We start from the raw sequence: 19,574 nt of genomic DNA, 5'->3' as shown, positions 1-19,574 counted from the left end.
TATTTATTTTTCTCTTAACAAAAAGCAATATACAGAGGTACATAACAAAAGGTTCATTTTCATATTAAATTGTGAAGAGACTAGTTCCTGAAGATAGAGTAGTAGAGTAAGACTAGTGACTTAAGGTATCTGTATCATCAGTGAAATAATCATTTTAGTATCTTAAAACCTTGTCACCATTACTTTAATCTATTATTCCTTTCTCACCTGAGAGATAATGAAAAGATTATCCAGTTTCGGCCGGTTTCATCCGGTTTCGACCGGGAAAATCCCACTTTTCTGAAAGGATATTAATGTTAAAAGCGAAATATATATTCACTTTTGTTGTTTTTTTTTTTTGGCAAAATACTTAATAATATCTTATTTCAAAAAGCTTTTGAATACGTTACAATACGTAATTAATTTAGTTAACAGGAAAAATGTGAATTAAAATAATTTAATGAATAAACTTCAGTTTCCGTGATAATGCATTATTACGATAAGCGTGATCTATTTGCATGACGACCTCGGTGGCGCAGTGGTAATGTTCTTGCCACTGAACCGAGAGGTCCCGGGTTCGATCCCCGGTCGGGTCATGATGGAAAATGATTTTTTTCTCATTGACCCGGGTCTGGGATGTTCATCTATATATGTAATTGTTATAAAATATAGTATTGTTGAGTTAGTTATCCCATAACACAAGTCTCGAACTTACTTTGGGGCTAGCTCAATCTGTGTGATTTGTCCTAATATATTTATATATTTATTTATTTATTTATATTATTTGCATGCATGAGCGTGATAAACATTTTTTTTCATTTACAATATTTTGATAATAGTAGTTGAAAAAAACTAAAGTTACAAAAAATAAGGAAGCAGAATAACTGAAATCGTTCTTTTGGGTTGCCACCCATTCCGTAATAGGGAAAAATGGGTAAATCCTGGGCTGTTTCCCCTACACATACGTTATGTATAGGGTTGCCAGAAATTCTAGAAACTTCGGGACATTTTGGTAAAAAGAAAGATCACTTTCATACACAAATTGCTGCACCGAACAAGGACTTTACATTTTATACATAGTTGGTTATTGTATGTACTCGTATGGCAGGAGCCTGCCACCTATAACACATATAAAATCTGAAATCTGAAGTGGTGGTGGAATCTACTCTCGCCTCTGAGATATTGACTTATTGTTCCCGCAAAGCGAAATATCAAAATAAGAATTTATCATTCGTCATTTGCGTTTCTAAGGGTGTTGCGAGAGTCAATTTTGAGCTTAATTTTAATAAGCGCACAACAACGGAAAGTTCGCCATTTTATCTTATTAGCGGCGTTACACATGTTAAAGTGATCGTTAAAGTTGACTAGTGCAACTGAAGCTAAAAACGATAAAGACCGTGTGAAGTGGAGAAAGCTAACCCTGGGCTTCCACGTGTGCTGAGGAAGAAACCGGGAAGACGCTCAGATGATAAAAAGATAAAGATCATCAAATATGTACATCCCAGTATACACGGGACGTATGGTTACCCTAGTTACAACATTACACTTGCAAAGGTTTACTTAGAGCAACTTGATCGTGAAATCTTACGAGGGTTACCTTCAGATGGGTTCCGTGTTACGTTTTCTTGTTAATATGATATATGTGTTATATTGAAACAGTGTCTAGCGATGGCAGGATGGTTAACTACCTTTTTGTTGCTATATATAATCTTAAAATACTATATTTAGATGGGTATGTCGGAAAGTGGGTCAAAGATAAACCATCTGTCTGAAATAGGACCTTCACAAGCACATTTTCACGTCATAATTATAAGGTTGAGTTTCACCGTCACATTTAGTGTTAATTTTAACCGATGTGCCGCTAACATTTAGAAAAAATGGCGTACTTTGCGTTTTCGCGCGCACGTTAAAACAAACGTCAAAGTTGATGATGCAACCCCCCCTAAGTTGAATGATATTTCTCAAAAAATCAAATCGAATAATTTGGACAGAAAATAGACATATAATAGCATTTTTAACATCATTTTCTAAATTTAATAACATCTTCCGAAGCTACAAACTACTAGCACTTCAGAACGACCACTGCTCATAAAATTGTCGAAAGAAACTCTTTTGAACTCAGTCCGACTCGCACTTGACCGGTTTTCCGACTATAACTTTACTTAACTTGGTTTAGTCAAGCAACCTTTCCTGATTTTACTATTTTGAATTTTGCACTGAGAGATGTTACTTTATGTAAATGGCGTATATATAATGCGTAAAACCAGCCTTATGAAGTGGTTTGCAAATTTCTGGCATACCTTTATTACACGAATGATGTTAAAATGACGCTATTTCAATTTAGATTCATATTATAATACTAGCTTTTGCCCACAACTTCGTATGTGAGTAAAAATCCGTTTTCTTGTGCTCCCCTACACTGTCCTAGGAACCTACAGATCAAATTTCAGCTTTCTTCTACACACCAAATGTCAGTAGTTTCGACTGTGTGCGTTGCCTGTCACTCAGTAACGCAAGAGTTTTACATAGATACATTTAATTATTTTTCTTTTTTGAAAAACTTGCAGCATATTGTATGGAACAGTACCGAGGCATTTGGTATCTGCGATGCAGAATTCAATAGTAACTTTAAAATCTAATCTAAAAAGAGTATAATACAAATAAATATATTTTTCAAACAAAAGAGTGCAAATATAAAACTTACTAACAGAGAACTAAGTACAAAGGTAGGTACTACTTATCCCAACTAATATTATAATTGTGAAAATAGGTACCTTAGTTTGTTTTCACTTTTCCACGTTCTATCTTATCTATCTACACAACCAGTCTTCTTGAAATTTTGCATACATTTAGTTTGAAATATGGAGAAGGACATACCTTTTATCCCGGAAAAATCCCGAGTTTGCTATGAATTTAGTTTGGTTATGCCGTTGACTGTACCATAGTATCATAGGTAGTACACCACTTGAAAATAATTATGTTGTTGAAACTATCCGGCGTCCACAAAGAATCTGGAACACACAAAGGCGGGGTCAGCTTTGTTAGGCATTATAAAGTTTTGGTCGTTAGCGCGAGTCTTCTTCAGTCGAGGCTCGTTTACACGCGGAGATTTTCTAGCGTTATAATTTTATCGCAAAGTAAAAAAAAATCACTTCTATAAACTCGTTAAATGATTTCATTGCAATTCAAAGGGATATCGATGAACTGGTTGCCTGGTGCGCTGAAAATAATATGAGCCTTAGTATCGGTAAGAGTTCCCGTGATTACATTCACTCGTAAAAAAGCCAATTATATTTGAGTATAGCATAGATGGCCAAATTCTTGATAGGAAATCTGAAATTAAGGATAACGGGGTAGTCTTCGATAGTAATCTTAGTTTTAATGGGCACTAGGTTATGAATGCTAGAAAATGTAACCAACTTTTGGATTTCATTCTCCGTGTCACTCGTGACTTTAGAAGGACTGATAGTTTGATCCATCTTTTCCGTGCCTTGGTGATGAGTAGACTGGAATATGCCTCCATTGTTTGGTGTCCATAGTATGCGGTCGACGTTTTGTTCGCGTACTTTCAGCACGCCCCGTGGCCTTAAGAGGCAGCTTAGTAGCTATGACCAACGTCTCAGTTGTTTCAAACTCGTCAGACTACAGATGAGAGCCTTCAGGATTTCGTTTACCTCTATAAAATTACTCGAGGTGATCTATCTACCACATTATTATCGATTATTTATCTTAGAGTCCCGACCAGGTCACTTCGCAAAATCATCCCTTTCTTCATATCCGCGTGTAATAATAAAGTTTCCTCTCACAATCCTATCCTTAGAATCTGCCGCAAATATAACCTGACATTTTTTGTTGATTAAATAGCTTCAAAAACAATATTCGTGTGTTACTGTCATAATCATTCCTTATAACAATATTATCTGTGGATGTTGCTTGTCGACACTAAAGTTTGTCATGCTGTGTGCTGTGTTTCTGGTTTTGCAACTGATCAAACTATTATTTTTATTTGTAGGTATATTAACTTTTGTTATAAAACTGTTTTTTGTGCCAAATAAATAAATAAATAACGTCAAAATCAAAGCATTTTTTCGAATACTTGAGTACTACACTATCAATATCGATTTACTGTTAGATTTATCAAAATGCTATTACAAAAGAAACGCATGTAAACAGTATTTTTTGTCACATAACTATATATATTATTGTAGTAACGGGACTTAGCACGAAGCTTTTTTATTTAATGTTAACGTTTTTATGTCCTTCAGTCGCCGTGACTGGCTACAGGATTACTTTATATATTACTAACGGCCCGTCCCGGCGTAAAAATTAGTTCGGGTAAAAACATAATACATTATACCTCTAAACCTTCCTCAGGAATCACTCCATCTATTGATGAAAACCACATGAAAATCCGGGCAATAGTTTTTGAGTTTATCGCGAACAGACTGACAGACGACGCGGTGAAAGACTTTGTTTTATAATATGTAACGATTATTTCTACAAATTTACGATACGACGTATCCATGTAAGATAAGTATATAACTTAAATATAGTTACAAAAAAATGATCGTATACTATAAAAGACCCTTTGCAGAACAAATAAAGGCGGTCAACGAGGCTCGCGCTTGACCAAGTATCCTACAATTACGAGTGACCATCTCGAGCTACTCCTAAACTTTATATTTTCTTTGCCGATATCCATCCATACTAATATTATAAAGAGAAACGATTTGTATTTATGTTTGTAAATAAAATTTTGTTTGTATATAAAATTTGAAATTTGGCACATTACTTTTAATTTTCTGCTCGGCCAGTTGTAAGAGATTAATTAGTATTGTTTAAAATCACTTTGCGATTCTATCTCACGGAAAATTGATAAAACGGGTAAAAATACATTTCATTTGTTCTCCAATCTTCACAATTTGCCGCCTTTGAATCCTTCTGTATTAATTTAATTGATATCGGTATCAGGCTGGCTGATAACAAAATAAAATCTTGCTTTTAATGGCTGATGATTTTTTTTATTTTATTACTGGCTGTGTTTAACAGTACTGAAAAATAAATAGACTGGACAAGAGTTATGATTTTTTGAATAGTTAAGGTGCTGAATTAGATAGGATTGGAGATTGAAAGAGTGGATAGTTAATTAAATAGGGTATATTTTCCCATAGGCAACAATAAATACTTGGGTATATATTGTTCTGAAACATATTTCTAATTCTAAATAAATTACCCAATTTCTAATAAACATTAACCAAAACGTAATAAATATAAAGGATATATATAGACGACAGTCATGTAATTGGCTGATATTTTTCAAATATATTTAATTTTTTAATAAACAAAAAAATCTTGAATATAGGTCATTACACTACACGCGATTCTGGCATCCCCTTAAATATTTCACTCACCCCAGTATCTGTTAAGTTGTAAAAGTTTAATGTATTTTCTTCTCATGACGTGAAAGTTTCATGTATGCCGCAAGTTTGCAATGAAAGCTACCTTTTGAATATTGAACCGTGCTTTTAAAATAAAATCAGTAAAAAACAGCCACAACACCGAATCACATAAGGTGTTCGAAAAAAAAAATTAAAAAGTGATCTTGACAATTAACGATGCTTCAAATAACGACATTTTAAGAATTAACTACTTTACAACCTAGTCAACAGGTACTACCTATTTTCAAATGTCAAAAACCAATTTTATATGGTATTACATTGGTGTATTGTGACGTCACGGATTTTAGAGTCAAAAAGCATTTCGAAAATACTTAAATGATAATAGTTAAACCTAGGATCGGTTCCCAACGAGGGAAGTGCTTTTACGCGATAGATGAATTAACTTGATGACACAAATTTCATAGATACCTTAAACTTAAAGGTTAAATATAATTTACAAGTAAAATAAATAACAAATTTAAATTTTAATTGTGTTATGTAAGTGAATGTGAACATGGTATCGTTAAATGTTAAATTGTAATTTATTATTAAATTATTATTATTTATTTTGTATTTTAATGCCTTAATTATGCGCTAATGTGAATTCCGACACAATGTTTTATGTTAAAATGGAATAATAAATGAAATGAAAAGTCCTGAGTGGTTTACAGCACGGACACGGATTTTTGTCGGGCGTAAAATGCAACAATATCTCTCTGACGACAATAAAAGCTTGTGGCAAAAGTTATATTTATGTGAAAATCTTGTTTTTCGATAACGATGGCGCTAGTGTGCTTCTTGAAATTAGTAGGACTGGTATCAGAAAGTAATAATGTTTATTGTCACAGGTAGTGGACGGTCAGCGATGTCGGTGGAGGGGCAGCGATGCCTGTGCATCGTGGTGCTCCTCACTCACACCGCCATCGGAGCCGGCGAAGGTAAGCGTTTACCATTCACAATCAATGAAAAGCATTTCTTTATTGTTTTATTGTACCATAAATACATACGTGTGTATAAAAATTTAAGTAACCCCCGACTCCGAAGTTGTTGATCTCTATCTGCTACTAGATGTTGCCCGGGGTTTCGCTCTCGTGGGAATTTTGAGATAGAATATAGCCTATACGAATCTTGGATAATGTACCTTTCTATTGGTGAATGAATTTTTGAAATTGGTTCGGCAGTTTCGCAGATTACCCGTCTCAAATATACTCACAAACTCACAAACGCTTACCTCTTTATAATAATAATAGTTTACAAACGGCTCATATTAAAAAAATACAGATTTTCGATTAAATTACACACAAGATTACACACACTCGATTATATTTCAAATAAAAATAAGAAAATTTCTTAAAGGATTACTAGGTACTAGCACTTCGGGGCGATCATTGGTGAGGAAAAGTGCCGAAAGAAACTCATTGAAACTGTTATCTATCATGCCGGCAAGGCTTGCCATTTTTTTAATATAATTGGCATATTATATCGTTAAATGGATAAATTATTTATACAAATAACAAAATGTAATACGAGTATTAACTGCATAATTACATCAACAGTCGCATAATTCGACAGTCAACTCCAACCATTTAGCAAGAAAAGGCGATGAAAATATTACAAAATAAACGAATAAAACGTGAATGTGAATGTGTTCAACAATTTTCTTTTGTTAAACTCTGCATTTTATATGCTTAAGGCAGTTATATGCTCCGTTGACTGGAAGTGGAGACGAATTGTGAAAATATTTCGTTTAGAAATCGCAGTCTAAGCTTTTATTCAGAAATTTTTCGTATTGATACTAATAACGATGGTAATAACGCCATTTTTTTAAATATAACAGTGCGCCTGCGGCTTAAAAAGTAGCCTATGTCACTCTAACTCTGTCTTTATAAAAATATATATGTTTAATTAGTGAAATATGTATTAAATAACTAACTAAAAAAATATTAAATTAAAAAATAATTTCCACTATATACTTTTTAAAGATACGAACTATAATAACAGTTTAGAGCGACTACTTTACTATTTTGTAGACTCAGTTCGAAACAAAATAAATATTATTTTTATCTAAGCAAAAATCGCACAGGCAAGACTTAAACATCAAGACTCATATTAAAAAAACATGTTTTACAATGTAACTGTCCCTAGTAAAATGTCCCTTCCCGCTGTCTGTTCCTATGTACGAGTATTCTTAGATATTTAAACCTACACTACTACCTTAAACCTACTAACTATCTTTTGATTCGGCTTTTTATAATAGATGGTGTAATTATTGTAGTAGGTTTATCTGTAGAATTCATTTTCGATCATAGAACAAATGGTAATTTTAATTCTCAACAGCTCGATTTTGGATTCTAATGGGAATATTTCAAAATGTTTTCTATGCGGACTATGGATTTTGATGCGGATTATAATAGATAGAGTGTTATAGATAGTGAAATTCCTGAAGTAGGTTTATTATATATTAGTATATTATATATATGGTTTTACCCGATTTAGTAAAACCATATATATAATAATATATATGGTTTTACCCGAACGAAGCGCGGACCGAACCCTAGTTTATATTAAAATACAAATATTACAATATAAATACAGAAGACCAACAAACAAACCATTAACGAAACCCTCACGACTTTTGTCAAGACAATGCTCAAACAAAATGGCAAGTTTCAATACTTCGCCACTTTATATAAGAAATCAGTAAAACCTGAACAATGCACAGGGGGTTTCCCTTTGACGATATCACGAAAGACGTACACGTACCAAACATAAATATATCAAAATACAACCCTCAGGAGGGTAAGTGTACGGTGACAAAGAATTGAGATTATCCAGGAATTTTTCTGAATTATTTTCACTATTCTAATTTTACAACCTTTTTTTGGGCGATTTTTCTTTTCAATGGATGAAAAATGGTGATCTTTCGTAAGATCTTACTAGATCCACTACCTATCTAAATGCAAATGATATAATAATCTATATGCAAATTAGATACTAATAATCATTGGCGGAGGATTGATGTAAATGAACAAGAATGGCGTTACTGACGTACACTACAAGCTTTCATTGGTAAATTAAATTTTTATATAGTTACATAAAACCACTATAACAAATTTCAGAAAATCATCAGGAAAGATTACAACAACAAGTTTCATTATAATTACATCAACCACATAATGATAAGCATAATATAATACGCATTTCCAATGCAACAAAGAAATAATATTTGAAATATTATCATTTATTTAATCCTTTTTCTCAAAACAAACCTCTATTAACAAAGGAAATTCCTATAGCTAATCCTAATTTCAAATTGTCTAACTAGATTCAATTCTAAATATAAACTGTACTATGGCTTTGTTCTTTGTTAATAATATTAAGGCTATTTCCAGAGCAAAGATTTTAATACATTTTATGAATACAATACAATAATACTTTAAATCACAAATTAGTACAAAATTTATCATACAAAGTATATCATAATGAGTTAAATAAATTGTGCAAAACTCGATCTTCTAAGCAATTTCATCCAGCCAGCCTTTGACAATTGGATGAATAAATAAAATCGCGTCTAGAATAAAACATACCAATTGTTAAAGAATAGATTGTGTTTTAATAACTGTATGCTTATTTATTTTACAAAAACCAATACAATTTATTTTTTGGGTGACCATGAACAGAGTAAAAAGAAAGTGATGTGTAGATAAAGGTTTTTTATCTACTACAGCGGGAAAGAAGACTAATATGTAGTTATTTTGTTTTAGGCCGCGCTTTCAATACGATTCATTCATAAAATTGACATTACCACAGTTCATATGAATTATTTTAAACTCGGATAGTAAAACAAATGCTTGTCTTCGTTTTGAAAAAACTGAAATGACAGCGCGGCCGCAGCGGTCGAAACACTCTGTGAAACACCCATTATTTATCCCGAAAATCTTTTGGATTTGGTCACATCAATCTACGAGCACGTCTATCGTGTTAAAATACCTATAGCTAGACATCATTTGTCATGGTTCGACGTAAAATAAATTATTTGAGACGGCGATGTATAACATGTTGAGAAATATTTCAATATCTCAACGTTTTATCTTTTTACATCTACATTTATATTGAAAAAAGTTTGAATATCAATCCAAAACATCGATGTTTATGCTGTGATTTCTATAAAATGCGCATTGAGTAGAACTGAATCTATTCAACTCAATTGATAGGTTTTATCCAGCTGTGAATTATTGCTTTGTCTCGAACCAAACTATTTATTTTTTGGGTGACCATGTGCTGCCATTAAGGCATAATATAAATTAAAAATATGCAATATTACGGTACAATATAAAATGGAGTAATTCTGCCAGTTTTCCTGGAACCCTTCCACGCGGTGACGTGGAACCTCTTTTTTACTTATAAATTTAGTCTATTTTTTAATGATTATCTTAGTTAAGTTTAAGTTAAGTTAAGTTCAAGTCATACTTTTGTGAAATATAAGTCAACTCATACTGCGGTTTTTCAACTTGAGTGTACCCAATTAAAGCCGCCTAAAGGCATCTAACATGACTTTCACCAATAAAGCCAACATATAGTAGCAAATAGCTACAATCGCAACCAGTGAGCAAGCTACCTATGTTTTATTGTAAACTACTTGAAGCACATCGGTAGTATGCATGAAAACGTAGGTAAGTATTTTTTTAAATAATTACACAGTTACACCGCGGTGTGTAACTAGTAAATTCTATAAATTTATACATATGTGTACAGCACGAATCCTATCGTACCTGAAACCTTGCAATTGCCTAATAATAATTATATGAGTAAAGTCCACGATTTTGCAATTCGATTGAGCCATTTCTTCGTCAGCCCCAATTAAAGAAACCCTTCCAAGACGCGCATTGTGGAAATTCTCCGAATCAAATTACCCTGCAACTAATTGTAAATTAAGTATTTAAATTGTTTCCGGAACATTCTTTGTGTTGTTGTCTCGAAGAAAGAATTCTCCTTTGTTTAGTTTTAAATTGGATTCATTCTTATGACCCCCTGCAGTTGTGTAGGATGTTTCAATTAAAGAAAATAAATTTAAACACTGCAATCGTGGTTTTCTTTGTTTTGTTTAGAATTTATAGAATTTTAATTTTTCAATAAAATCTAAAGAGTTTCGTAAAAAGTCTAAACATAGGCGGTGCGCAGGTCAAATTCAATGTCAAGGCGACTGGTGCAAATAACCCTATTTTTTGTAAATTTTCGATTCAAACTTTGACGCAAAATCCATAACGGATTTTTTTATGTATAAACTGGAACATAAAATATATGATGTTTTGGTATTACATGAAATAGAAATATATTTGCGGTACTTGAATAATGGTGGTTTAAAATAAAGGTTTGTTTTAAACTAAAACCCGGATGAAACTACAGTTAAACATGAGCGGAATACTAAAACTGAATCCAAGTTTACAATCGTGTAGATATAAAAACAAATTGAACTCGTAGAAGTGACAGTTGCAATAAAATTTATAACGTAAGATTTTCTGAATGAAGGTTATAACTTTGCCGTTTTTTATTTTCTTGTAAAAAGTTTATTATATTTGATGTTATTTTACGTTGGGGTTTTGGCTCGATTTATGTTATAAGAAGCACTGATAGTGGATTCCTTTGGTATCAAAGTGTGAAGGAGGTGACTTAGGTATGTAAAACAATTCTGTTTAAGGTAGGTAAGGAATTTAGTTAAATAAATAAATAATTTTTCATTGAGCTAAAACTTAAACTTGGCTTCAGTTCACACGATAATACAATATTATGATCTTATGGATCCAGGATCAACTCCTAGCGAGACCACACCTCAGCAATTAATTTCAACGGACATATTTTTTTTTTCACACAATGCACCAAGATCATCATGACTATAAAATGGTAAACATTATAATTTTTTTTTATTACTTATTTTGTATGAGTTATTACTAATACTTTGCTGTATATAAACGCACAAGCCGCCTCTAATAAATTTAAACTCTTCGACAAAACCATTCGTTCAGTCGTAATACTCAGTATTTCAGACAATGTAATTTGTTTTACATAAACGCTTGCAACTTTTGAGAGAAACTGTCTTTCGTGAATATAGGCAGTGTTTTTTCACGCAATCATAATAAAACTTGATTATTCCCGGTAGACGTGTCTATGGGAACATTTGTACTCGCATTTTTTATTTGATGAGCATGAACTCAGCTGATGAGGAATAAAAATGGAGCGATGTTGTGCTAACATATTTATATTTGGCAGAGTGCTATGCGATATGCAACTCTGTCTTGTAAACTCACTCTCTTCTCCTCCTACTAAAGCTACTCCTTCTGTCTCTCTTTCTCATTGTGCTTTCCCGCTTGTTTTCTCAGTCGTTAAACGTCAGTGTCCTAGGTACGTTTATCATAAAATATAGTATCGTTGAATTAGTATCCCATAACAAAGTCTCGAACTTATTTTGGTGCTAGCTTAATCTGTGTGATATGTCCTAATATATTTATTTATTAATTAATTAGTGCCCACTGAACTAAAAAAAAGCATAAAATTTAGCAAGTTTACAAATGAGTCAATTTAAATTTACTATTTAAAATTAATAATATATTAAAAATTTACTAACAATTCTTAAATATCTTCCTAACCTAGTTACAAAAACTGTGAATAGTGCCTTTATTAACATTTCAAAGTTCTTAATTTTATTAAAACTGTAACAAGTATCTTATTCTTTACAACTTTAAACTCATTACAAAAACTTTTCGCGCTCAATGACAAGACAAAATTTGTGAAGAAGTTTGAAGAATTTAACTTTGTTTTAAGTTTCTTAGATCTCAGTTAAGTTGCACCATTAATTTTGACGTTAGTTTAAACCTGCGCTCTATTCTCTAAGAGAACAACGCAAGCATGCCATTTTTTCTAAACGTCAGCGGCGCGTGGGTCAATGTCAACGTCAAAGTTGACTGGTGCAACTCACCCTTAGAAATTACTCAACTTAAGAGCGGTCATTGATCCCAATTAAGGACGTAGGTAATTGTCTCATTTGTTGTTCTCCTTCTCCAGACCTCCAGTGTAAAGCAAAGTAAAGCGTCTTTTTAAATAAATTAACTAACAATTCTTAAATATCTTCCTAACCTAGTTACAAAAACTGTGAATAGTGCCTTTATTAACATTTCAAAATTCTTAATTTAATTAAAACTGAAACAAGTATCTTATTCTTTACAAGTAATGAGATGGCGGCGCTAGTGTGCGGTTACGTAGCGCCTTAAAAGGCATAGTGCACTTCGTAACTCCACTCATCTGCCTTAACCCCGCGTATCATCACAAAATTTTTGTTATATAAATGGCAATAAGCACACGTGTAAACAACATATAAAATGGAATAAATATTAACATATTGAAATTACAACGCCAATTTCGAAGGCAAATAATATTTTTTTGTTATTAGAGCAAAATAATTACGAAATAATTATTACATATATTTTTCATGATACAACGTTGTATTGGTAAAATTATTTTTATCCTGACACGTGTAAACTCATCACACGTGTATCTCTTATTTATTCATTTGTTGGTTGTTAGGTAATTATTCTTGTAAACTGTAGATACTCTCGAACTGAGTCAACCACTAATAATTATAGTTCATAGATAAAAGATATATTAATTTTATGTATGTTATAGATGTACGTACCCTGTTATTCATAAATGTACCTACTATCGAACTGAGACAACCACTAATAATTATAGATCATAGATCAAAGAAATATGAATTTTATCTATGTTATAGATATACCCTGTTATTAATAAAATAGATAAAGCATTTTTATTTTGTCTCGTTTTGTCAATGGCAAATTCAGTAAAGTGCGATAGTGACAAAACATGTACCTATGCTTCAACTTTCCTGCGAATAACAGGAAAACGCAAATGAGATAAATAAATAAGTAAACTTTTAGAAATTGATACATAATTAGCGATTTTAAAAGTCATTTTCAATAAACAAATACGGCCTAATTGTGTTAGCACCAAATTAATTTCGATACTTGTGTTATGTAGCGATATTTTCTTAGTTTAGGCAACTTAATTTTAAGGCCATTTTGTTGTGGAGTACATAATATTTTTTTTATTTACTCCACGATATTATATTAAATGTTTATAACACGCCCCGGGCTTCGCTCCCGTGGGAATTTCGGGATAAAAAGTACCCTAGGTTTTATTCGAGATTTCATAACAATCGGTCCAGTAGATTTTGCGTGAAAGAGTAACAAACATTTACATAACTTCAAACTTTCGCATTTTTAATATTAGTAGGATACATATATAGATAAACATCCAAGACCCAGGTCAATCTGAAAAAGATCAATTTCTATCTTGACCTGACCCATCATCTGACTTGGTACCTGTCTAGCATAATGACCATTAGGCTACAAAGGTAGATTAATACAATATTTGGAGTTGATTTATTCAATTTATGAAAAAAGGAAAATCTAAATAGAGAGACTTACATAAAACTGTTACTGGCCAAATGTATTAATTTTCAGGTTTACAAACTTGAATAGAAAATCCTAACAAATATTCATTGCACGAATACGATTCACGCTTGACTTCAAAAAGTATTGCAGAAACGTCCAATCTCCACAGATATTGCATAGGTTTCGTTCATCGACGGAAGCAAATTAAGGAAACCTTACAGGTATTTTTATTATTGCTAACATAATTTAATTTCTTCCTAAAGTATATCTCTCTTATTCTATCGTGTTCCTGTTTGTTTCTGTGGCTGTGGCTCCTCAAGTCCAAGGTTCGCCAGAAAAGTAGTCTTACTCGTAATTAAAATTATGAAGATTCGATCGCCTGTCTGATTTCGATCCTCTTTAGATATGCTGTTGTTACCTATAATAATAAATATACCTTGTAACAATAGTTAAAATTCGCCCCGTCCCGTAGGGTAAGAAACACTACAGAATTACGATCTTAAAATCGATTAGACATTACAAAAATATATGTAACTAATATATATACTATATATAAAATATATATATAAACCTTCCTAACAACACACACAAAACACTTCTACACTACACGTAGGAAAAACACTAATCATTGGTGAAATCCGCATGAAAATACATGAAGTTATTTATTGCGAACAGTCAGACAGACAGACACGGCAGTGGACTTTGTTTTATAATATGTAAGGAAGATAAAAAAATAAAAATATTTTAAAAAGTGTAACCCTTTCAAGCTAATTGGTCCAGTCATTTTTCTTATCACAATTTAATAAAAATAAGTGACAGCTCAAAGTCAAAAATTCAGGTTAAAAAAACATAAAGACCTTTTAAATATTCATTATGGTAATTTTTTTCCTGTTTTCCCACTTTATAGCTTTCAAATAAATAAGTGCTCATTCAACAATATAAATTGTGTAACAGTATCTTTCGAGAAAAGTCCTGTTTCTATAAAAAATATCTATTTACCTGAAGTGCTACCAAGATAAGTATAATAAAGATGAGCATCAGTAGGTTATTATTATTTTCATTCATTAACGATACGCAAATCAGTAGAGACAAGAGGAAGAAAAGTGTTTCACCTTACACGACAAGACGATTTATGAAATACTTTCTACCCGCAACTTCGGCCACGTAAATTTCCAACGAGAACTTCTATTCCATACTTCAAAATACATATGAATATGAATTCAAAATACATATGAATGTATGAAAAATTTCAAGAATATAGGTTGAGTAGATTAAGCGTGAAGACAAACAAACAAGCAAACTTACTTTCGAATTTATAATACTAGCTGCGTCCTGGGGCTTCGCTCCCGTGGGAATTTCGAGCTAAAAAGTACTCTATGTATTATTCAAGGTTATATTCTACCCGTGTATTAAATTTCATAATAATCCGTCCAGTAGATTTTGCGTGGAAAAGCAATAAACATACATACATATACACATACATCCTCACAAACTTGACACTATGATCGAAGGATCATACAAACATTGCAATTTCAATAAAAGTTTGTAAATTAATACACTCCCACTAAAAGTTCTTTCAGTTTCGGCAATGATTACTGAATTCGATTTAAATTTTAAATCCCAGAATAGAAAACTGGCCACATAGAATAGTTTAACTAATCCGTGTGATTTGCAATATTTATAGATGCCTTTTTTTTTCAGGTCCGTCTCCCCCACCGCTCACTACGCCCTCGCCGACGGTGAAAGCGGAACAGAACGAGCTCACTGTCTCGTTCCCTCCTCTGGAAGACCTGTACAACAGCACACCTGAGAAGCACTTCGGAACGGAGAACAACACTATAGTGACGTCACAGACTGGATCCACTGCGTTACTGCCGTGCGTAATAAGGAATATTGGGGATGGAATTGTAAGTATTTTCTTCTTTCATTTGAAACTCGTGATATCCATTGAAATAGAACAAAACAAAAAAATCATTATCCTTCTAATGCAAACAACACACTTTTATTTGAAACGGATAAATTCATAATTTCCAAACCGATTCGACTGAAATCAGATTTGAAATTGCAAATAACGTAATGGAGCCGAGACTGTAACCCGGCGTCCTAGTTGAACGACATAAAACTGCATGACTTTGTGACAGATTACTAAGAAAAATCTCACTATAAAACTATGTATGTATAAAGTTATTATCAAATTAAATTGTCGGGCAATTCAAACAAATTGCCTACATGTGTGATTATGGAATAGAAGTCTTAAATTCTTACAACAATCTACTATTATAGTTAATATATCATCTATGATACATGCTTAAATTTTTAAGTTTTCAGTGTCTTTTTATTCTGTATGGATCATGTCTTTAGCCTCTTTAGTCATCTTTTTGAATTAAGATTGTTCGACATTTAATTTTTCGGATCACACCGCGTCGTGCAGCCTTATTATTTTTGTCGCTTTCCTAGTACACCGGGTAATAGCCATTGCTTTTCAAATGAAATGAAATGAAATGAAATGAAATGAAATGAAATGAAATGAAATAAATTTATTTACACAAAGCACGGTACAAATAGATGTTACAGAACTTGTGGGTACTATGACATGCTTCGCCAAAAATATGGCATGTAAATATAAGTGTGTTTTAATAAATTTATATCTATGAATTTAATTTAATTATTCTACAATTACTCATAAAAAAAATAATAATAATAATCATTGTCATTAAAAATATTAAAATGTCATTAAATATAAAGAATTGTCATTTTCAGATAATAAGTACTAGGTATGTCACAATCAGGTCAAAACTTAATGATAAGAACTTATTCATTTTGTGTTCCAAAATTCATTCATGTCATAAAATGAATGATGTAACAGCCATTTTTTCAATTCCGAAATGAATCTCTTTTTTGGCAATTCTCTAATACATTTTGGTATTTTATTATAAACTTTTGTCGCCATAACATAACAATTGTTGCTAAAGAGAGAGGTTCTACAAATAGGTTCATATGACGATTTTCAACATACTTGCATGGAAATCGAAGTTTCTAGTATCTTTTACATCTTCATATCACAATATGGGTTTCATCGTTTGCAATCGAATATCGGCAGTAGTTTTGTTATCAAAATATTTTATTTATAAATTTATATATTTTTTCTATTGTTGGGCAAAGATGCCCACCAATCAAAGATGTGTATATATAATATACACATTATTTTCTCAATTTCTTTCCAAGTGATTTGGTTTGCGTCAGACTTTTTCGAAGTGAACAGGTATCAAATAAAATATTATATAATCATATGTCATTTTAATTCATCGTATTGTTTGTTAACTCTGTACAGCACAAAGAAAATATATTAAAAAATCGGTATAAAAAGAGATACGCGATTTATTACATTTTTATTCTAATCAAATCATATTAGGAATGCTTCTTGACACCAATATTTCAAATTAAAAAATGTCAGTGACATCACTAATTTGGAGTGTTGATAGTGATGTCCTGTGACGTCACGTCAGGCACGATTCATATACATGTAAGTTGGGTTTACTGCATGATTTCGAAAGCCGTGTGCCCGATGGCTGGTTCACCGAAACCGTTGGCTCGAGTCTCCGGGTTGCCAATGTTCCATGTCATCGATATATCACAGTTTCGACTGGCCATTGGTTCGAGCGTCCGTTTGACCGAAGAGCCATTAGAATATAGAGAAGGTCTAAGTCTACATCAAGACTAATCGTCTACTATAAGTCCAGTATATTACATAATAGGCTATCAGATAATTTATTAGTAAGCGTCAAAACAAGCCATAGCCTAAAATGAATAAATTTTAGTAATCATTTTGTCATTTTAACAAATACTGACAGTCACTATTCTATTTGAAGCTGTTGAAATTGAAACTGATACACTTCTGTGTCTTATTAATTACCAAGTTTGAGACGTCATCAAAAGTTCCCGCCATTAAGGGATTACCAAATTGGGGACTCAAAGTTAGAACTAAGTGGAATTATTGTACAATACAACTGTCAACAGTTTTCTAATGGATTCGTGGGTATTTCAACATAAGTAAAATTGAGACGTCCAAGTTTTATGAATTTAAAATATCATCTCTGAGTTTGTCTTACGAATTGTTTGTAGATAATTAAAATTATATTGTCATATTCATGAACAGTATTTCTGTATGTTTGTGACCTTTTGATGAAACTTGTGTGGGTACATTATTTATAAAGATTCTTGTGATGTTGTGGGTAAACGTATACGTATAAATAATAATTTAAACAAAAATATTCATATAACTGTTTTTAATAGGTTAGGTTTGTTATTTAACTGGTAACCATCTCAAAACCCTTACATATTATAAAAATAAGTTCCCCTGTTGCATCTGTCTGTATGAACGTGATAAACTTAAAAACTACCAAGCCTATTTTTGTATGGTTTTTTACCAATAGATAATGTGATTCCTGGAAAGGTTAAATGTATAATTTAATATATTTGTAATATAAGTGGTTGACGATTTTTAACTGGTCTGAAAAGTTATATTTTTAAACCAAACACTCTTAATGACATTACTCTTAGTACTCTCTGGAACGTAATTTAGGATGTCCCTATAACCCTATGTCCTTAAGTAGTAAATAAGATTATTGCTGCGATGCCACGATGCGTGTATGACATGAGATATAACAGCGTAAACACCGGCCAAACGTACTTGAATACAATACGTTGCACAGCGTCATGCTGCCTTCTCGCATAGCTAGGACACAGGGTAATATTGTTAAACGGAACTACATCCACCCACGTATAACTGAGTTATCTACTTACTTTGCGACTTTTCTCTACTAAGAGGAAGGAATGGACTTAAAATTGACTCAGTAAACCATTTTGTTTCTCTGAAAAATCTCGCTAGCAGCAGGAATTCTTAAGGTTGATCAAACTTATGCCTCTATATATAAATAATAGTATATATATATATGAGTAGTATTCTCCTATCCGTAATTCTATACATCCTCTCTCTCTCTCTCTCTCATATCCGCATGTGCCCAGCCAGCTGCCTCAGATTCCTAGGCTGTGCATCCCTTTAATGCCTCATACGAGATCCACGGGACGATATAGAGTGGTCCTATTCTAGGGCGGAATCACACGCCACCACCGTCTATAGCATCCTATCCTATTATTCTTATTATTGATTTGGATATTTGTATGTGAGGGAGATGTTTGTATCTTACAATCACGGCAAGTCTCATTGAGGGATTTCGTTTAAAATTTTGTGCACATATAGAATACAAACCTGAAATCGAAGACAGACTATTTATCCTGATATTCTTGCCGGAGCGAAACCACAGGACGCGCTTAGTATTCTTTATAACCAGGATTTCCACTCCGATCAACGTCTGCTTTTTCGTCGAGTCGACCGTTCTAATTGCAACATTTCATACGTCGCTAGCTAAAACTTTTTCAGAATAGAATTTTGTCATAATCAATTAATACGTATCAACTTTCGTTCCCAATTAACAAACTATTTGGTTGGTACGATGGGAATATTTTACTGTTTCATATTTTCAAAAAATATTTTATAGAGAGATTAATTGCGACGCGTCGCTTTTCAGTCCAAAATAGAATGTTTTTTTTTTTTTGGAATCCTGTCAAAAAAAAGACTGTTATAAAATAGTGTAGGCACTTATCGTAAACTCTGTTTGGTTGGCCATACACA

The 19,574-nt window shown here is 32.5% G+C and overlaps 1 protein-coding gene across 1 annotated transcript in view; it reads left to right on the top strand.

The window, feature by feature from the left end:
- Window positions 1-19,574, top strand: part of LOC128680918 (uncharacterized) — an 82,978-nt gene that overhangs the window by 40,849 nt on the left and 22,555 nt on the right. The window contains exons 2-3 of the mRNA XM_053764407.2: window positions 6,266-6,355; window positions 15,584-15,789. Coding sequence (XP_053620382.1) covers window positions 6,283-6,355; window positions 15,584-15,789 — 279 coding nt within the window. The 5' untranslated portion in view covers window positions 6,266-6,282. The remainder of the gene's footprint in view (window positions 1-6,265; window positions 6,356-15,583; window positions 15,790-19,574) is intronic.

This window comes from Plodia interpunctella, chromosome 25 (assembly GCF_027563975.2).
Source record: "Plodia interpunctella isolate USDA-ARS_2022_Savannah chromosome 25, ilPloInte3.2, whole genome shotgun sequence".
NCBI lineage: Eukaryota > Metazoa > Arthropoda > Insecta > Lepidoptera > Pyralidae > Plodia > Plodia interpunctella.
The sequence above is the reverse complement of the archived record's forward strand: the minus strand, read 5'-3'. Positions and strand labels throughout refer to the sequence as shown.